The 21,697-nt window shown below is 44.9% G+C and overlaps 2 protein-coding genes across 2 annotated transcripts in view; both read right to left on the bottom strand.

Annotated features, from left to right (window-relative positions):
- Nucleotides 1–21,697, bottom strand: part of LOC138580798 (septin-4-like) — a 1,149,755-nt gene that overhangs the window by 559,123 nt on the left and 568,935 nt on the right. The gene's annotated exons all lie outside the window — the stretch shown is intronic.
- LOC138580796 (uncharacterized) lies at nt 14,391–20,545 on the bottom strand. The gene is made up of 5 exons (XM_069651638.1): nt 20,330–20,545; nt 16,921–17,095; nt 16,354–16,505; nt 15,480–15,702; nt 14,391–15,336 (listed from the first exon to the last, which is right to left on the bottom strand). The coding sequence occupies exons 1-5, from the start codon at nt 20,453–20,455 to the stop codon at nt 15,164–15,166; spliced, it is 849 nt and encodes a 282-aa protein (XP_069507739.1). The 5' UTR covers nt 20,456–20,545; the 3' UTR covers nt 14,391–15,163.

The following is a 21,697-nucleotide window of genomic DNA, read 5'->3' as shown; positions in this document are numbered from 1 at the left end:
AAGCAAGCAGCCCGACCAAGAGTCAACCAGCGAAGAAATACGAGACCACAGAGCGATCCCCTCATCAGACCGGCAACCCAAACGATCTATGCGAAATGAATTTAGCTGTACCTGCAATGAGACTGGGAAGCAGCCCACGTATCAAACAGGCAACCCCAATGCTCGGGATAAACTAGACACGCACCATGGAATGGACTATGGCTTGCACAAACCGCCACCATTGAACACCAGTAAAGAAAGAAACTCTAAAAGGGAAAATATTTTGAGCGGGCCGCCTTTGCCAAATGGTGGCAGACCCGTGGAGAAGTAGGAGGCAGGGCATAAAACCCATTATATGTACTTGCAAGCCAGTAACCGATATCCAGTCAGTTAGTGTATGAAACACTTAATCGAAAAACAGATTTAAATATATCGATATGAATAGATTGTGTGTGCGAAAGACGTCATGTTGAAGTTTGGTTAGGGAATAACTTGTATACAGAAAATGCGGTGGGTGTGGGAATAAGGGCGAGTGAACGGGCGGCAAGGGAAGTAAGAGGTGTCCCCTCGTAAACATGCATTTGAAAAACATGAAGCATGCATAGCATACCAAATTAATCTGTCTGGGAAAGGTTACAGGCAGAACATGCATTGTTTTCCCTGTCTTGTTATGCTAGAAAATTTCACTAGATGGCCCTGCATGACTGACGGGAAACAATGGTGTGCCTTCAATTCAAGAAAGAAAGGGAAAAAACCTGAGATAAAACGTTAGGGATAACTATAGGGCGACATTATTACAGTGAAAAAAGATTGTACAAGGTCAGCTGTTGTTTTATGATCAAAATGTAGTCATTATTTAATTGAAAGGGTATTTTTTGTCGCTATGAGGGTAAAGAGCACGTGTAACCAAAACCTTGAAGAGAAAGAAGCCAGTGGTCGGCCTGGGGAACCAGCTGGGGAAGAAAACCAATGGAGGGGGCGGTGGGAGGATGAAAAAAGACACAAGAAACAGGAAGATGTGGTTTGCGCGGGTGAGCAAAAGAACAAGAGCAGTAAGGGGAAGGATCACTGAAAGCGTGTGCAAGACGAGGTATTGGTTGGTGGGTGGCAGAAAGTGGTGCTTAGGTGTGAGTGAGTGCAAGGTGAGTGTGAGTGAGTCTAATAGAGGGAGAGCGGGGATGCATGAAAGTGGCTGGGAAGGCAAGTGAGAGAGTGAAAGGAGGGTGACCGAGAGGAAGTGTGAATGGAGTGTAGAGTAGTAGTGGACAGTGGGAGTAGTAGAGAGGAGAGGGTAGTGAAGGGGCGAGTACTGGTGAACAGTGGGGTGGCGGGGAGCAGTAGTGTAAGATCGGAGGGTGGGGGAGCAGTAGAGAAGAAGAGAGAGGAACATCAGAGGGACAGATGAGGGAGTGTGAGGTAGAGAGGAAGGACGGTGGGTGGAGTAGCAAGGAGTAGAGTAAAGAAGGAAAGGCAGACACAGAGACGTAGGGAGAGACATATAAGGGTGTGAGAGGAAAGGACAAGTGGAGCCAGAGTATTTGAAAGGCACCACTTCTTGATAACATCCTTATTGTGGGTCCGAGGTTAGGATTCAACGAGATTGTTCCAAGAGGGAGTGAAAGAGGAAACCCATCACGACCAGCCGGTCAGATATTAGACAGTAACGTTTTCCGATCGCTTGTAACCATCTTGAGTGTTTTTATCGACTACTGGGCTAAGGAAGGAACCGCCCAGGGGAGACGAGAGGTGGGGAGGGGGAGAAGGCCCTTATTGAACCTGGCCCAAGTATTTCAATACACTGAACTGCCTCCAAGAGTTGGTGTGTTCATGAGGCCATCTGTTAATTATCTTTTTCAGTTGGAGTACCAAAGGTCTTACATACAAAAATCATGCAACTCTTATTATGGTAGAAAAAAACATAGGTGTCTCCAGGAACTCATCGGGTTAAAAAGAAAAAAGAATCTTAATAGTAAATGGTGGCCAACATTGCAAGACAGAGATGAACTTTAAATTAGCTCATTACAAGATAATTGCTTTAACTACAAAATGCCATTACTGGGAACAGCTATATAATCCCGGTAACTTGCTGACTGAGTGGTTGTTGGCGATATCCAAATTTCCGACTTCAGCCATGGAAGTAACTGGGCCTCATTGCGAGTTTGGTAGTAAATCTGTAATCAACCCGCCGATTTACTGCTAAACTCGTTCACTGTTCCTCCCACTCAGCCCTGTGGATTTACCAAAAGAATTACTAGTGGTGATATAGCCGTGTAATTCCCCGTTTTGGACTTCCGCAGAGGTACCATAAGTGAAATTTCTCACAATTATTGTAGGTGATGTGTTGGATTTACTACCAACTTTTTCCTGGAGGCGATTCCTGCACTTTACTTCCAAACTCGGAATTCAGCGGCACAGTAAAAGTAGCAGTAATTCGGTTACTGCTAAAACGTGTCTGTAATGGAATTAGCATCACTTTACCACCCTGCCAAACTCATAATTAGGCCCATTATGTGCTCAGAGGATGTTTTTGATGGAATTGTCAATTTCTTCAAAGGAATTCTTGCCCTCAATGATGAGTACCCTCTTTACAACACAGGAGTGGATAGCAGCTTCCAGTCGATGTTGTCCTTTGACCTTATTAGTACAGACCAATTTAAGGCACTTGTTATGGCTAATAAATGTCGGATCTATTCCCCCTCTGGACCCCTGGGCTCCTCAAGTCTTCAAATAATTCCCACTCCATTTTCCCATTACTGAAAAGCTATGTTCATTTGTTGAAGTTTTGCATTCAGCATTTACAAAATGGGATGTTTAGGTCAAGTCTAGTCTTCTATGTTCTGCTGCATTGTCAATTTCTAGGTCTTGATCGGCCATATCCTAAATGTAGGCTACTGAAACGTCTTAGGTTATTTAATGTAACCTTGGAACTGGATGGAACACTAGGACAGGAAGAAGCTTTATTTAAGTGAGTGGGTTTCTTACATGATTTTTAGACATTGAATACCTAAACACATGAATAAATACCAAACGGTTGAGAGTACATGATGCATTTGCTAGCACAATTCCGAGGCCAGATGTTTCAGTTGCCTTCCTTTTTTAATGACTTTATAAGCGCATGAGCAGTCCAAAACGTTTTACATGTGACTCTGTAAGGCCTTGCATGTTAATCCAACCATAGATAGATCCCTCAGATATGGCCACTTTCAGGCCACCATTAAACGTCGCGTCTCTGCTAAGTTACTGGAGAAGGTGGTTGGTTCACAAATGCAGCAGTTCTTTGAGGCCAATAGCATATTCGACCCACTTCAAGCAGGATTTAGACTACAGCAGAGTACTGAATCTATGGTTACATTTGTTCTGTATGAAAGAAGGTGGCAGGCGGGCAAGAGAGGTATACAAAGCCAATTTCGTATTTTTTCATCAAATATATTTTTAGTGTCTTTTTTGAGTTACAGTACAAATAACACCGAATGGTTCCAAATGGAAAAAAAGAAACACCAGTATCCCTCATTTTCAAAGTATTGTCTTATTCAAGTAGTACAGCATGTTCTTACATTAAAGGTAATCTTTCCTTATATCTCGCTGCTCTGTACTGAAACTCCATGCATACATCCATGGGTAACTTCTCATCATCCCCTCAGTGGATTTCAAACAACCAAGAAGATCATAAAGCTTGTAGAAAACCTCTATTTACAACCCACAACAAAGAGAAGGGAGTAGTTCTTTATTGTTAATATTACAAACTAATGTCCTTCCTGTAGTACTAATCTCAGTACAACGCCCCCTGGGCCTTGCTCCATACATTTCCCAACATGGCGGAAAATTTCAAACATATTGAGATGAACAAACACGTAATCCCCCTCGAAAAAAAGAACAGATCCCGCAAAGCAATGACTATGACAAGCCATTCATTATCCAATGAATTTTAAATATCTTACATCCAATTTGTGACGAAATCCCGTCACTATCCTTGGGGACCGATGGTAGGGTGGCAAAGGGGACATGGGTCGATCCCAGATTGTGGACTCAGAGGAGGTAAACAGGGGATCCCCTGACCAAGTTCACTAGGTCCCCACACTAAGGCATCAGTCAGTCACAGGAGCACTTACCTACCAACAGCTCCCAGAGAGAACCAATAAAGGTGGCCAAAGACAGACACCTGCAGGGCAGTTCTAACAATAACCACAGCAGTAGTACCCTGGGAGGGTTATTCCAACTCCCTGAAAAAGGAGTTTTGTTCCCTCGGATCAGCAGCAAGTGTTCTGATGTATTTTTTCCTGATGCATAGCTACCAAGAACACCCTCTGTGAAGTAAAGCACATCGACCTATCCTGCCAAAATTCCACGGATACAAACGGCCATCCACGAAAAGAGATTAGTGAATCCAAGTATACACACACTTCGCACAGCATCTTCAAAACAAATGCTCATTGTTCTCCCACCGCTCTTCAGTTTACAACCAAGGCAAAGTTACGGTTTCCCTGAGCTGAAAGCATTCAATTGAGACTAAACAGGGCTTCTGACTTAAGATTTCCTGCACTTCACATTCACATTCTGGTGAAAGAGAGTGGCCCAGTTTAAAACAGGCAATGCCAGCGAGATCATAATGGGTGAAAAGGAGATCAGCCACATGTCCAGGGTAGTTATAAAAAATAAGGTGGTGGCAGGCCTTGATAATCCGTAGAACAATCTTCTATCAGCCCACTCTCGTCTGCCATAAATGTATATAAGGCCCAGGAGCTGAATTGTGGGGTCAGATATCTTGTAGCAACCTATAGGTAGCGAAGAATACATTTCTGAATCGTCTCTTGGGAGTCCCAAGTAGCACCTTCTAAGTCCCCGTGGTATTAGAAGTGGGACAAACAGAGCTAAAGCGTGAAATTATGTTGAAGCCCTTATTATATTGGCTAGAAATATGGAATTCGGACGCACATACACTTTATTGGGAGGACCTCAGCGAGGTACTAGATTGGAATGGTGGTAAAACCTTACCGTGGTTCAAATATGTTAAATCTATGTTTTGGCACAACGGTCTTTAAGAGTTATGGTTCGACCCAGCTAAAACTGGAGCCCAGTCTAAGGCTATTCGTAAGAATAATTTCTATTAATGGGTCCTAAAGACCAGGTTGTATAGCTGTCAAACCAGACTTATCAGCTACCTCCTTTTCTCCTCACATCTCTGGCATCTCTAAGAAGTCAAACTACCAACTTCACCTCCTCAGAGATATTCTTCCTTTCCTCTTCTTCCCCCAGAAGCTCACTGTCTCTAGACCTCTGGTTCTCTCTAGGCTGGACTATTGCAACAGCCTCTTTCTAAATCTGCCTTCTCCTACTCTCCGCCCTCTGCAACTCATCCAGAACAGGACTGCGAGACTTGGCCTCAAACCCAGGGATCGTATCTCTCCAGCCCTGAAATCTGTTCATTGGCTCCTAGTGGCTGCAAGGATTATGTCCAAGACCCTCTGGGGCCTGGGTCCAGAATACCTTCAATTTTCCCTCTGGAAATACCTATGTTCCTTCTCGAGCTCTTCGCTCCTCCACCTCCAACTCCCTCAGGGTCAGTCGCTTCTCCAAGCAGCGAGTTGGTGGTAGATCTCTTTCTTCGGCTGGTGCCTCCCTCTGGAACAGCCTCCCTGCCTTTCTGAAACTTGAGGAGAACCACCTTTGGTTCCGGAAGCACCTCAAGATCTTCCCCTTTACTTTTGCCTTCTCACTCCCTCTACACTGCTGATCTCTTCTGTTTTGCACTGGGCACCTGGCTACCCTCTGAATCCGGGCCTATATCCCTGCCCACACATCTGCATATCCGCACTGCCTCCTGGCAACCCTTGCACTTGGGTCTGTATCTGCAACCATACATTCCCCTTACCTGCACTTTTAGACACCCGCTGCCTCCGCTTAGTTCTTGCACTGGCCACATGCTGGCCGTACTACCTGTGTTGTTTTGTTCCTGTGTTCAGCACTTTCCACTCCTCCCCCTCCCCTTGCACCCTCCCCCTTCCCTCTCCCCTGCACTTGCACGTTCTCAAAGTCACTAGGCCTAGTAAGATCATTGTCATGTCCTCCCTTGTACCCATCCCTTGCCTCGTCGCGCCTTGAAACACTTATGTATCTTGTGTATGGGCACGCTATAAATAAAATATCGTATCATATCATAAATATATGCAAGCTAAACTCACCCTGGGTTTCGATCCTTATTTGGACTACCATGTCATAAGAAAGATGAAAAGTTTATACACCAAATTTCTCCTTCGTATCCTTCCACTCGCACAATTCACTGCGCTTTGGTGGAAAGATACGTCGACATTATGCCCAATCTGTACCTCTTACAATGAAGACGAACAGCACATTCTATTTATTTGTCATTTGTATGAGGTGGCTAGGCGCAAGTATCTTAAACCATTGCTGTCACGGTCCGGTGTTAAAACTACGAAATAAGCTATTATTTTAATGAAATCCTGTCCCTCTTTTACAGTGTTCTCAGTGGTTTCTTCCTTTCCATTTATTGCCTTCAAACAAAGGAAGTTATACCTAAACAGCTAATGGTGGCAGTTGTTTTGGACTGGTAAAATGGACATTGGATTCTACATATTGTCATTATATGTTACCATTTGCATCTTCAGATGCACTTGCACTTTCCGACCATCGTCCAGATGAATTACTTGTTTTTTAAAAAGTGCTTTTTAACTGACTTTTTACGTTGTATTGGTGCCTGCCAAAGTCATTGTAGCTTTGTTGGGATTCCAATTATTTGTATATTTTAAAATGTTATGATGTTTTAATCTATGTGTCTGCTTTTTGGGGGTATAGCCGAAATAAAGCAATTTAAATTGAATTGAAAACAGCACATGGCCAATCACAGATCAACACACAGTTGCAGTCCACATCCCCAAGCACCGCCAAGCGAAAGAGAAACCAGACTATAAAAGCCAGCTTGTTGAGCCTATGGGTGTAAGGTGTTTAAGAAGGAGCCGGAGGAAGGTGTCTGGAGAGGATTAGTATTGAGAGGTGAGATTATGTGGAGGGGATAGTTGGAAGTGGAAACATATTGGCTGAGAAAGGTTGTCATCAAGAGATAGTTGTACTGGATGCAGAGGGTTGGGGTCAGGAGAGAAGCATATGGGAGGAGGAAGGTTGCCTTCAAGAGATAGTTGTACTTGATGGGTGGGGTTGGGTTTGTAGTCAGCAGAGACCTGCATTGGAAAATAAATGTTGTAACCGGGAGGAAAGTGTATTAGAGAAGAAGAGACACCATCTGGAGGAGGAGCTATTGGGAGAGGTGGATTACCCTTCAGAGAGATATATTGGTTGTCAGAAGCAGTGTGTAATATTGGAGGAGGAGGGTGATCATTGGGAGGATGATACTGAGGAGGGTGTAACGAGTGAGAAGAATCCATGCCTGGAAACAGGAAGGTTGAAGGTGTATCATCTGGCTATATGGGGAGGTAGAGCTGCACTGCGTGAGACGGAGGGAGAGCAGGTGCCATACCTAGCCAGTAAGATCAAGGGAACTCCAGCGGAGCAGGTAGGTTCAGGGCAAATTAAAGAGGAAAGTAGAGGAAAGAGGTGGTGAAACCTCACCTAGGAGCAGTGAGGTTATGACATGTGTAGCAAGGAGGGCAGTATCCTGGCGACCAATACCCAAGATCATGGAAATGGACAAGGCACACAAACATACTAAGGGCTGCTGACTGACTTTGGAGGAGTCAAACCCCAAAGAAAAAGTGGAAATGGTCACTCTCCACCTTCCCCTTGAGGACACAGAGAGATGAGCAGAATAACCACCCAGGATCTCTTAAGGATACTCTACCTTGTAGACTTCCTCAGTGGGTTTGGGAACTCCAACAACCTTAAAACAAGGATCAGGGTAGTTGACTAGGACTTCCCAATATGGCAAGAAGAGGCTGATTCTTTGGAACACTTGTGAGCAACTGTCCTTTTGCCAGTTTCCTTCGGAGCTTCTTTTCTCACATTTGAATTTATTCATCCAATCTTTGATTCATGGCCAGGAGAGGCCCAACCCTTTGGAGCTTTTGTGATGGACTTCTCGGTATCATCCCTTTTGGGGTTTTCTCTCTTTCCACATTTTTCATTGTGGGTTGTCTTTTTCCAAACTGATTGAGGAGTGGGAACACAGGAGAGAACACTGATTTCGGCTGAACCTAAGCCCACCCCATTAACCTGAAGCATATACTCCCTGTCTAGGCAGTAAATCAGGTGTGTTACCCCGACTACAACTTTCCTTGGTCATGTATGCCATATCATTACAGTCCGTGACAGAAGCCATTTGCCCCCTCTATATTTTCCAGTGATTTCTACATCAATGTATCCATTTAAAAAATGTCCCAGACTTTAAATAGCTATTCCTCCCTGATCGGAAGTCGGGATCTCTTCCTCTACGATACCAGATATGCCCCTGCTGCTGAAAGTAAGTTATGGATCATGGTGGTTATGAAAAAGAACACTTGTCTTTCACAAGTAATCCAAATAAAACGAATAGAGGCTCCAACAGCCATATTACACCCTCTACATATTTGATCAATTACAGTACTTCCCTCCAGTATGTGTATATTTTCTTGATTGAGATTTATGCTGGTCCTAGAAACACATTTATGAAGTATAGGCACGGTCTCTTGCCCGTATAAATTAGGAGGGGCAATAATAACATCAGTGGTGGTCAAGATAAACACCCTATAGTGAGGCACAGAAAGTGTTAACCTTTACTCCAGGTAAACAATATACATACACACAGAGATGAGTTTCAGATTGTGTTTTGTTTATCATGTCGAGCCTTTTAAAAAGAAAGATATTGTTAAGTGCAATGTTTTTTGATGAAAATTAAAATATGTATATTTTTGATAATCACATGGTTATTCACCCCTTTTTTGGTTAAGTGGTGAACATGACAAAGTGCATATGCATCTGTAATTTCTCACTCTGATCAGAAAGGAAAGGAAGCTGTTTTGTGGGACTGCGTAGGTTTTTGGGGCACAATTTGGGCAATGCACTCAATAAGGTACAATCTGATGGATGAGCACAATTTGGGCAATGCAATCAATAAGGTACAATCAGAAAGATGAGCACAATTTGGGCAATGCAATCAATAAGATACAGTCTGGCGGATGAGCGCAAATTGCAAATCCTTCTATACAATCTCAATATATTCTTCTTTATAATCTAATCCCAAAATCAACACATATGCTGTACCTATCTCTCATAGTATCTCCTTGTCCAACAGTACGGCAAAGAAAAAGTACTGGTTCACTTATCCGTTCCACTCTCCATCTGGTCATCCACTGCTGACGGACAGTTTCTCGCATCCAGCCCTGCAGTCACATCCTATGGTGATTAAAAAAAAGGGCCTTGTTCTTATGGTACACTTTCATCTTTGCCAGATACAGCAGCATATATTTGTAGCCCGCCTCACATAGCCTACTCTTGACCGCCACATAATTCAGGCGCTGCCTCTGCACCAAGAAAGTGTAGTCCGGGTATGCAGTAATGGTCGCAGAGGCCCTGCTTATCTGCCCTCCTTTGCGTAAATGCTCCAAGACCTTCTCTGTCTTTGTAGTTTAATATCTTGACGATGATTGGCCGCGGGTGGGGGGAGGCCGGTGGCGGCTTCCTGACAAAGGCTCTATGAGCTCTTTCTACTGCGAACCCCTTGCTGAGTGCTCTGCCCGTTATCTCTTGCAATAGCATGTTCTCAACATAATTTGTTGCATCCGATCCTTCTGCGCCTTCCGGAAGCCCCACGATACGTATGTTATTTCTGCACACATGCCCTTCTGCTTCTTCAGCTCTGCTCTCAAGATTGCACACATGTTGTTGCAACGTGTAGACCTCCTTTGAATTAGTCGAGCAAATGCTTGTGTTAGCTTTCACCTCCTTTTCTAGGCTTCCTGTGCGCTCGGCCAGCGCTCGGACATCTTGTTGCAGTAGATTCACATCCACACTCACTGTATCAATTTTGAATTCAAGCAAGGTCCTCAATTCCGAGATAGCAGTGTCAATCTTGCTCTCCCAAGATATTTTTATTTCAGCTATAGCATCTAGTATCTGTTGGTCATTACGTACTGGGGTACCTTCATCTTGCATGAACTGACCCTTAGCTTTAGCCACTTCCGTTGCCGGTGTTGATTTGGCAAACTCCTCTATGGTTGACTGTGTCCCTTTGACTTTGGGCAGCTGAGATGCCATCTTTGTGATTGTAAAGGCGGTCGTGTCAGATGCTGCTCTACGATAGGTCCCCACTCCTGTGTTGGGGGCTATTTGTTCTGGCCCCCGGGGGCTTCTCCGTTGCTTTTACTCTATGTTCGTGGTCAGTGCTGTTGTAGCGCTGTGCAATGCCGTCTTGCCTTAGCTGCTCTGCGTTTGTGGTATTGGGGTTGCTTCCCACCTTGTCGTGTTATCCCTCTCGGGCCCTTTGTCTGGTATCAGCTCCTCCTGATTAGATGGCCTTGCATAGTGGGAGGGGTCTGCCGTCCCCTCACCCCTCGTAGTCCAGTAGGGGCCCCTCTGCCATGGCGACTCTCATACTAACGCTTGACTTTCCTTGGGTGTTAGGGAGAATTCTCTCTTTAGGCTGAATTTCCTAACCTAGTGAGTCCCCCAGCAGCTTTGCTGGATTTCTGGAGTTTGTTTTTTCTCCTGCCAAGAGTGAGACTCCTTTTTTCTCCCACTCTTGGGCATGATTTATGGTGTTCCTTTGACTGTTAATGCGTTTTATGGGCTATGGGGTCCTTTACTCCATAGGGTCACATGTGTTTTTACTATGTGTGTTACACAGCACCCTCCGTGCAGTGACACAGGGGTGTCATAGTGACACCCCACCATAGACTCCATACCTTGGGACTGACTACTGTCTCCCAGGGCATGTAAAGTCACCATTGGCTTTACTAGTCCCAAATTATTAACAGAAACCAGTACAAACCGTCATATTGTGGACATACTGGTTGGGGCAATTCGATTGCCCTGGTGTCTGTTAGTCGAGGGGGCACTTCTCCGTCCCCCCTGATCGAGTTTTGGCTGGTGGCAGTGGATACTACTTTTTATATTCGACCGCGAATATATCCCTATGGGATTTTCCCATTGTTCGAGGCTACCAACTTTAATTATTTAATTCTCATAGCCTCGAATATACTGCCGGTTTATTTCATTAATATTAATTCGCCGGTTGGTATTTTTTGCCAGGACTCGATTCTAAAATGCCGTTTGTGTTCTCTTCTGTGACTCCAACCCAAGTCAAGTCCTTTGTTCCTCTTTTTGGCGGGCTTCTCCACAGAAGCCTCCAAAAGTGTTGCCACTCTGTCTGGGTACCACAGGGGGTGTGGGAGGGGGTTTAGGCACCCTGGACTGAGTTACCTTGGTAACTCAAGTCGCACTCTTGTGTGATTGGCCCAAGTGGTGAGCCGGCTGGCTCACCACTTACCATGTTTGATTGACAGCTAGGCTGAGTGAATGGGGGTGTGCTGCAGAAAAGCAGGGCTTTGGGCACTGAAACTTCAGAAGTCGCCACAGGACCTGAGAATACGACGAGGGAGAAGCTGAGCCGACCTACCACGACGACACCACCGGTGGAGCCCTGCGGAACCGACTCACCACTTCCCAACGACAGAGAAGATCTCCCGGCTGGAGAGGCTTCTTCCCCTGACTGGTGGGCACAACAAGTTTACCCTCTTCTCTTCGCACCCCAGACCGGCTTGTGGTCGAATTGCCCGTGCCAAGCACCCCGGCAACCGGATAGCCACTTACCACTGGACCGCGAATCAAAGGACCGCTCCTTTTACCTGAGAAACTCTGCGGCTGGTTTCTTCCCTGGCAGTGCAACAGACTCCTGTCTTCCTCCCCGACGAGATCCTCTCTTCCCCCAGACGAAGCACCGACTTGCATCCGCTGCTAGGAACAACTGCCCCCGCTGGAGTATTCTCACCACTTTAAGGTACCGTGTCCGCCAGGCCTCCCTTTCTGAAGATTGCTACAAGGTAATAATAACCCCTTAACCTTCTGGACTGGGCTGGCCGACTTGACCTTCTAACTGGTCCCTTTCTTTGGTCCAACTCTTTTTGAACCTTTTCAAGACTTTTGTGCACTGCAACCGTGTGACCTTGGACACATGTCGTTTGATCCTCTTAAAGTGGATCCAGCCTACTGAACTCTAACTTCACGGTTTTCCTTTACCTTCTTCTCTTGTTGTTTTCTTGTAAAAGTGTTGGGACCTGTTTCAATTTATTCTCTGTTTTTCTCTCCCTTTTAAAAGGAGTTATTAGAGTGCCATCTGCGTTAAGCGCTCACCGCTGTCTGAAAATAAGTGGGGCTTTACTTAAGACTTGTCTAATATTCTTCTAAGGGAGTGTATATCTTTTAGTGACCATGTTTTTGAATTGCTTACTATTAGTGCCTGTGTGTTTTTCTAGATGTGGTTTTAAATAAATAATTATATCTCTTTTACACCAAGCCCTGGTCAGTGTTTACTTGTTCTACTGTGTTCTTTTGACCTATTGTGAATACTCTGTATACTGCCTAACTCTTCTTGAGGGAAGTCTGACTGCTCAGCCACAGCTACCAAGTGAATCTGTGTGGTACAGACTGCTACCAAGTGGGTTTACTGCCAAACACCTGTAGTCTTAAATCTTTTGCAGTGGTCCCAGAGGGAACTGCACAGGTTTCTGCCTAACCCTCACCCCTCGTAGTCCAGTAGGGGCCCCTCTGCCGTGGCGACTCTCATACTAACGCTTCACTTTCCTTGGGCAGTCGTGATACTCCTACCTTAGTGCGTCCAGTCTAAATATCACTCTCATATCCTTCTAGGATTAGGTCCTGCAGCAATGCCAATATACAAATCCACAGCAGCCGGTTCCTCTAGTTGTGGGACTTGATTTAGCTGGCCACCATGGCCGTCCCGCCAGTGCCAGCTCCCACTACTACCACGATCTATGAGGCCTCCTACATAGTTGTGTGGGGAGGTAGTGTGATCCACCTGTTCTTCTTTAACTCTTCATGGCGTGCGCCGCCCTTTCTAGCCACAAGCTGCTGCATTCTGATGCGATCGAGTTTGCCACTTTTGTTGTGTTGCGCCTTGTCTTACATTGTGGGCAGCATCCAAAGCTACGGAGCTGGTCTCCGCTCAATATCCGCTGGTATGCAAGTCTCTTAGTCCTGTCCCACAAGCTGCTCCGTTGGGTGACCTCCTACAGTTACATAGCTTGGGTTCACCATGTATCATTACCTGCCCCTCTTGGCGTTTTGCCGTTCCTCAGTCTTGCATCCGCCGACCGGCTACCGGACACAGAAAAGCGCCTCCTTCAAGCCCGCTGTTATCCTCAATATTCCAAATGCGCCATTTCTATTACTTCGTCATGTTTTTGCTGACCTCTCTTTGCATCCCTACCAAAAAAATCTGGATTGAAAGTGGATTGCTACTGGATTTTCCCAAACATTTAAATCCTCTTTAAATCCTCTTTAACTCCAGAAACTCCCATTGTACTCAGAGGATTGCTTTTGGCTTCTTTTTGGCTTCATGCACCCTGAAATATGTTAATTAGCAATCCTCAGTGGAATGCAATCCCAAAACAATCCAAGCAATCCAATCCCCAACCAATCCACTAAAAATCCCAAAACAATCCAATCCCCAAACAATCCACTAAAAATCCAAAAACAATCCAATCCCCAAACAATCCACTAAAAATCCAAAAACAATCCAATCCCCAAACAATCCACTAAAAATCCAAAAGCAATCCAATCCCCAAACAATCCACTAAAAATCCAAAAACAATCCAATCCCCAAACAATCCTATAAAAATCCAAAAGCAATCCAATCCTCAAACAATCCACTAAAAATCCCAAAACAATCCAATCCCCAACCAATCCACTAAAAATCCAAAAACAATGCAATCCCCAAACAATCCTATAAAAATCCTAAAGCAGTGCCATCCCTAAATAAATACAAAAGCAATGGATTACATCTGGCTTCCTTTTGGCTTAATGCACCCTCGTAGAGATCCAAAAGCAATGCAATGCATTCCCCAAATAAACCTTTTGAGATCCAAAAGCAATTAATGTAGTCACCAAATAATACTTTACAAATCAAAAAAACAAAGCAATCCCAAAAATATCCTTTAACAATATAGGCATTGTTTTGGTTTATGAGCGGAAATAAATTTAGGAGTTTCAAAAAATAATGTTTACTATAATCCTGAAAAGAAACGCTTAAAAAACACATTTGGTGCACCTTGTTGAATTGGGCTTTAAAAGCCTCACTGTGGCTTAACTGCTGCCCATTTTAGAGAGTTGCATTTTGAATTGTTTTTAGAACTATAGTGATGACTTATTAGGTCAGTCATTTAGGTAAAATGGCCATGAAAGTCAAGACCATGTAATGGCATATTAACTATATTTAAAAAGAAGCAACATTTTTTTTCACCACTATATTTATTAAAAAGAGCCAGAGATTCAATCGGACACTGTGTACATAGCACAAAAACACGACTGTAGCAATCCAAAACATGGGTGCTTTACAATTAAAAAATGGGTGAGAGGACCCAGAACCAGTCCAGAAAGTCACACGAGTCCGGTGGGGGCCCAGCCCAGGGACCAAGCGAGTCCGGTGGGGGCCCAGCCCAGGGACCAAGCGAGTCCGGTGGGGGCCCAGCCCAGGGACCAAGCGAGTCCGGTGGGGGCCCAGCCCAGGGACCAAGCGAGTCCGGTGGGGGCCCAGCCCAGGGACCAAGCGAGTCCGGTGGGGGCCCAGCCCAGGGACCAAGCGAGTCCGGTGGGGGCCCAGCCCAGGGACCAAGCGAGTCCGGTGGGGGCCCAGCCCAGGGACCAAGCGAGTCCGGTGGGGGCCCAGCCCAGGGACCAAGCGAGTCCGGTGGGGCCCAGCCCAGGGACCAAGCGAGTCAGGTGAGGCCCAGCCCAGGGACCAAGCGAGTCCGGTGAGGCCCAGCCCAGGGAGCAAGTGAGTCCGGTGGGGCCCAGCCCAGGGAGCAAGTGAGTCCGGTGGGGCCCAGCCCAGGGAGCAAGTGAGTCCGGTGGGGCCCAGCCCAGGGAGCAAGTGAGTCCGGTGGGGCCCAGCCCAGGGAGCAAGTGAGTCCGGTGGGGCCCAGCCCAGGGAGCAAGTGAGTCCGGTGGGACCCAGCCCAGGGAGCAAGTGAGTGAGAGGGGACCTAGATCCCGGTCCAGGGAGTCATACAAGTATCCATGCCAAGGGCAAAGAGCAAGGGAATTGGGAACTACACTTGTGTCGAAAAGACGAGGTTTGGCTCCTTCTTCTTAATCCGGTAGTTCCCAATTTTGTTTTGGAGGGCTTTTCTGTACTCGGCTGCAGAGAGTAATGGAAAGCCATAACATGGATAAATTCTGAAATGCCAAAAAAACATGTGTAAGAAGTTTGAAAATAGCAAGCAAAGTACTTTTTGGTTGACACATGGCTGTGAGAAATAAAGCATAGACGATTTTTACTGTATTCCCTCTAATGTGCTTTAGTAATTCCATTTATGTACCTTGTATAGCGTCCTGTCGATGACGATCCAGTGTTAACCTCCCCTTTGCTGCCATCAGTTCTTCTTTTGTGAACAAAAGATCCAGCAGCTTATTCTGTAGGTAACGTGCTGGGTTGGCGGTCTGTGATTTTCTGGCAGTTACCACAATCTCCCTCAACTTCACTGGGTTCACTAACACATCTGCAAACCTGCATGTCCCATCTGTCACAAGGGGTATTTTTCTCTGTGTACACAAAAAATGAAAAATTACTACATTTCTCAAAGCTGTCAATCTGATCAAAGCATGTCATTTCCGTAGTTGTTTCCCATTTATTTGCATAATTGGTATATTGTGAAGAAATGACCAATGTCACGTTTCCCCATGTACAGTGCATTGGTAAAGGAGCCATACAAGCAATGCCTACCTGGAGCTACATTTGGCTCCCAGGCCAACTAATGTCGATCGCGTATACCTATGGGAACCTATGGGAATATTTAAGTAACTATGGGAATTTAACTATGTGCTTGCTTTTGCGAATTTAACTATGTGCTTGCTTTTATAACTATCTAAAAAATTAAAAATTAAATAAAAATTAGGACACCACTATATGACATTGGCAGCATAACGGGTCTTAAGTAATGGACATGTTGCATGTAGGCATATAATGAGTATTGGACGATAACCGGTGAAAACATGAGCCACAGTATTTCAGCTACCTTTTCCCACCCTTTTGACATTTGTCTAGAAGCCCTATGGCCTCATAGGAATGTTTCAGATTTGGGTGGAGACACACAGAAGCCTACAACCAATGGTATTTGGATAGAGAAAAAAACATTTATTTATTTCATAGGGGCACAAACCAACTTTTGTTTAACTCTAATGGCACTTACTTACCTCTGATGCTTTTGATGGACCAGGGTTGGGACTTAGATCGGGGAAAACTTTTTCTGTGGCTCCCGTCCGTCTCCTCTTTATCCACTGAAGGGCCAGTTCCAAGCAGTGCACAACTGCTACCTGCTGACGGGAATCCACTGTGTCCCAGTACGCTGAAATAATAGCACAAATATTAATATTACACATTTTAATACAGTATACATTCTAATGACAATTACCAAGATTACAATGTAATCTTTCCACCATATTGTCATCTTTGTCTATCGGGGGCCGATCAACCTTTTCCGTTGTCCCTGATCTCCAAATGACGATTCCATGCTCCCCCCTCAAGACACTGCTCATGTCTTCATGTTCAGCGTTTTGTTCACAATGGGCTATTCCTGCCCCATTTAAGTCCTGGTGCACGTGGACTGTAATAATGGTGGTGGTGCGCTACACAAATCAAATCATAAACATTCCTATATGATTCTTAACAAATACCTCTTGCATTATTGAAATACACTTTGAGAAGCTACGAGAGATTCAGATGGCCGACATAGTATCAACTAGTGACTCACAATAACTTACCACCCGACAATACAATTGTTCCAGAGTAATCCTTTTTCATAATCGTATCTTTTCCGTCGTGGTCCAGTTCTACAGTATCAAAAAAGGCACAAATGTGCCCCCTGTCATTGCCACGCAAGTCGTCAGTAATAAACTCCAACTCCTCTCTTCCCAAGTACTGAACGGTATTGGTGGTCTGAAAGACACCCAAATGTTAAATACCCAATGCAAGGCACAAATTAGTTTTCTAAATTTGAAAACAGATGTTTCATATCAACTAGTCGCCGATATAAACTTTATGAAAAATAGCAACTAGTAATTCATGCTATTTGAGCAAGGGGGGTGCGGGGGAACAAAAACAAGAATCTTACTAGGCCCAGTGACATTGAGAACGCGCAAGTGCATGGAAGAGGGAAAGGGGAAAAGTGCATGGAGGGGGGCGGGGGGTGGGAAGTGCGGAGCAGAGTAGAAACAGATACATTATAGAAAATAAATAAATAATAAAGGCAACAAACAGTGGCAGGGCAGCTGGCAAGGGCTGGGTTAAGGCGGCAGACAGGGTATGTCTGATAAGTGCACGAAGAAAAAGAGGGGGGGGCAACTGTATGGTATCCCAGTGCAAGGGGTGGCCCGGAGGCAGTTTTGGGTGCGTGGCAGGGTGAGCAGGTACCAGGGCTTCTCTAGAGACCTCATCAGATGTGACAGGGGAGAGAGAGAGGTGAGAAGAGGGGGGCCCAAGAGATCAATTACGAAACAATGTGCGCACCAGCAAGATCAATCTCTAGTATTGCATATGAGAAAACAGTCAGGAAATGGCTTTCTACCCACATCACACACTCCAAACTCACTTCCCACTACCTTGAAACTTCAGAGAGATTGCAATGTGTATAATAAACTTTCTACCAACAATGCTGTACACTGTTGTGTCACGGGAAGCGATAAAACTCGACCTTTCACCTCTTGACAAAACAGAAGTGGCAGCACATAGCATTGTTCCTAAATACACTACAAAAACTATGGTTACACTATCACCATAATATGATATACATTTCATACAAGAATGGCTAACCATATGTATCATTAATATCAGTGTGTATAGGCCCATATTACCAAATCACTGTGAATTCAAGTAGATGTCCAAGGCCAAATGATAATGATGTGTTAAGCGCATTATATAAAACGAATATACATACAATATCACACACATCGCTACAGCCAGTGCTTATCTCACTGAGCTATCTCACCGGCTATAGCAAAATGAGTAATTATATGTCTCAATGTTCTCAAAGTGAGAAAGCAAATTGCACTCTGTAGTGGATACCATTCAACTGATAACAGCAGGCCATTTCATCTGCAGGTGTGGTGCAAAGCTGGCCACATGTCAAGCCTGCATGGATCTACTTTTCAGCCTTCAGTGATTGGCAAAATAGGGAAAGCAGTGCACTCACATGACATCCTGTAATCTGGGCACTCGTTACTTCATACATGCAAACAAACCTCCTGAACGATTTAGTGCTGCCTGTTACTTTTGCAATCCAATCACTTAACTGGTACTACATGAAGATAAAGCGTTATTAAAAGATTCAAAAAACACATAGCTGGTGAAATATGTACACAAAAACGATGCATCCGAGTCAAGTTACACGAAGACGTGTACACAATCACTGTGGCAGATAGCCACCTCACGCACAATAATGATCGTTTACAAAAAAATTGTTCACTCAAGATGGAATGTCGTGTGATGAGACAGTTTGGCAGAAAAAACATTATGCATACAACTTATGAAAAGTAAAATGAGACAGCAGGCATCACTCACAGGGTAAGCTACCAGGAGAGGTAGAGCAATACAGAAGAGACAGCAACTCACAGGAAGACAGAGAGAGAGAGTAGAAGAGGAGCCACCAGGAGAGACGTAGCAAGACAGCAGGTCACAGGGAGATAGAGACAGAGCAGAGGAGACAGCAGGCATCAGAGAGAGAGAGGAGAAGAGACAGCAGGCGTCACTTACAGGGTAAGCTACCAAGAGAGGTAGAGCAATACAGAAGAGACAGAAATGCACAGGTAGACAGAGAGAGTAGAAGAGACAGCAGGAGTCGCAGAAGGAGCCACCAGGAGAGAGAGCAAGACAGCAGAAGAGACAGCAGGTCAAAGGGAGGGAGGTGGACAGGCAGCGGGGCAATATACAGAAACAGAGCAGATAACAATCCCTGCACCTTCAAGTGAATCTTTTACCCATATGGTTGGTGGAACAGAGATTACTGCTAGAGTAGATGGAGGTACATTTTGTAAGGAAGATCAGAACGGCAACAAAGTAGACAATCTCAGCAGCACTGCCGCTTACGTCATCTATGCCACACCAATAACACATTTTAAACCCGGCCTCTTCCACATCATCAGATTTGCACATAGAGAAATGTGAGTAGATGGAAGCTCCATGGGCCGACGGTTATTGGGTGACCTGGGGAGTTGACTATTTTAGCCCTGACTACTACCCTCATCTGCTCTCTATAACAGTGCATGAAATGTTCCAGGACCCCATTTCCATACTGGTGAAAAGCATGTGAAATGGCACTAGTAATATGCACTTAGTGCAGTCTTGCAGGTCTTTCTGTGCACACTGTAAATTAAAACATGCATTCAGCATTCCCAGGGAGCAATGTTTAAACTATCAAGTTTCCAGACCTCTTTTCTTCCGAATCTTTCAGCATATAAATTCCCAGCGGAATCCCAAAACGCCACCCCTTGCACAATTGGTCCAGGCGCTGTAAAAGCACTGGCGAGAAGGCAGTATACATATTGGCTAGCATATACCAATACAAATGTGTGTGCCCCGCAGACTGTTTACAGTGGCTTCACTTGGAGGAGGTGTGCTTCACTCCTAGCAGACCTTTAAACTTATTAAAAAACATACAGTAGCGCAAAGCATTTCACAGTGATCCTTGGAGAGTGGTTTTACGTGGTTTGCCAGGGTCTGGAGGGGCCCAGCAACATTGGGAAAGTAGCCTCTTTGCCGCCCGATCTACATGCAGATTGGTAAACTTTTCAGCTTAAAGTGTAAAGCAGCTTCATGTCTGCCGAGCGTGAAACTGCTGCCTGCACGCGCTTTCCCATTGTGATGGGCTATTGTTTGTATCCATTCTCCATTCACCTAAATTTTGCATTCCACCTCATAAAAACAAACGCGGCTCACGTGCAGGGTGTCGCTTTATGGAATTCACATTTTTCTCACCAGTCACTGCGATGTTGAGAAGTTGTACTCAAGCTTTCAGCCAACGCGCGCCTTTCAGACAATGCTGTTTTTGGGGAGGGGGCGTGGGAGGCAGGTCGTCTTCCTCGTAAATCAAACATTGTATGCGTCCTAATCAAAAACATGCGCAGCGAAATGCCTCTGAATGAAGCAAGCCTAGAAGGGCATCCATCCCTTGCTTACCTTATTTTGGTGTTCATGCGTTTTGATTCCCTGGCCCACGCTGGAATCTCGGCCGCCGCCATTGCTGCTGGTGTGGTGGTGGTGGAGTCCAGTGTTTACAGGTCGGAAGGAAAAAACAAGCTGCATCTCCTTCCGAAACAAGCCCGAAACAAGCTGACTCCCATCAAAATAATCAGGAAAAAAGCAAGCGCACGCCACAAACGGTGTGGATGGCTCTCAAAAGTGAGAAACGTAGTACACTACCATAAACATAGAGAAAACACACACATCTCATGTTACAATAATTTGTTTTAATTTTAAATGCATTTTATTTTTCTGACAATTAGAATGTTCACATTATTGGCTTTTGCTCCTTCACTTCTGTTCCTTCATGTTACTATTCCCTTGTTGCCCTTTAACACAGGTGTCTATATCAGCCACTTGCTAACAAAGTAGGATTGGTAGCTTTTCAGTGCGGATTTAGTGTTTCAGCTCCCTCTGGCTGTCCATCTAGTGAAAACCAGTGGCTATTAACCCCTGGCTGTATTTCTTTCTCTCCATTATAATGTTTGTACCCCACACGTGCCTCACACTGTTTTCCACTCTAAGCAAGCGTGGCTGCAGCCTGCAAGGCAAAGCTGTGATTAAGATGGCTCTCAGCCACAACAGCCCGGTTGGGCAAGTGGGCAAGAGGCTTTGAAAGACTGCGCTGGGAGGGACTCGGGCTGACATTGAGGCCCAGATACTGAAATATGCGCTTAATACTGAGTCCTCGTTTGCACAGGAGCATATATTGCAAACCACATGGCCCGTGCCATTGTTTTCCCTGGCTAAACATGCTCCAATAGATATATTGTGTTCTTTGTTGGTTGTATATACTGCATCCTATACCATATGCCTCATGTTACGGGGGCTTAATGCAATAGATGCAGGTAGAATTGGTAGGAGCAACACATTACAAGCCAAGCCTCCTGTTACGGGGGGTTAAGCAATAGATGCCTTTAGAGCTGCCTGTTACTTTGCAATCCAATCACTCAACTGGTATTACATGAAGATAAAAAGTGATTAAAAGATTAAAAAAACACATAGCTAGTGAAATATGCAAAAAAAATGATGATATGATGCATCTGAGTCAAATTAAACGAAGATGTGTACAGAATCACCGTGGCAGATAGTCATCTCACGCACAGTAAAGCATGTTCGTTTAAAAAAAATGTGTGCACTTAAGATGGAATGTCGTGTGATGAGACAGTTTGGCAGAAAAAACATTATGCAAACAACTTACGAAAAGCAAAATGCATTTTTGCCACACCAAAAAACGCGGTCTGTTAATTTAACATAAATGATTTGTAAAAAATGGAAGGAGCTCAAACCCCCTCCCCACGGGTT

The sequence above is a fragment of the Ambystoma mexicanum genome, chromosome 3p (assembly GCF_040938575.1).
Source record: "Ambystoma mexicanum isolate Mex_15411 chromosome 3p, UKY_AmexF1_1, whole genome shotgun sequence".
NCBI classification, from domain to species: Eukaryota; Metazoa; Chordata; class Amphibia; order Caudata; family Ambystomatidae; genus Ambystoma; species Ambystoma mexicanum.
The sequence above is the reverse complement of the archived record's forward strand: the minus strand, read 5'-3'. Positions and strand labels throughout refer to the sequence as shown.

Bases quoted from the DNA above. Each gene is read 5' to 3' on its own strand.
- LOC138580796 (XM_069651638.1), bottom strand. From the start codon at position 20,455: ATGCAGCTTGTTTTTTCCTTCCGACCTGTAAACACTGGACTCCACCAC. The intron at 15,703-16,353 runs GTAAGTAAGTGC...TTGTGTACACAG, and splicing joins GTCCATCAAAAGCATCAGAG to AGAAAAATACCCCTTGTGAC. The intron at 15,337-15,479 runs GTACATAAATGG...TTGGCATTTCAG, and splicing joins TCGACAGGACGCTATACAAG to AATTTATCCATGTTATGGCT.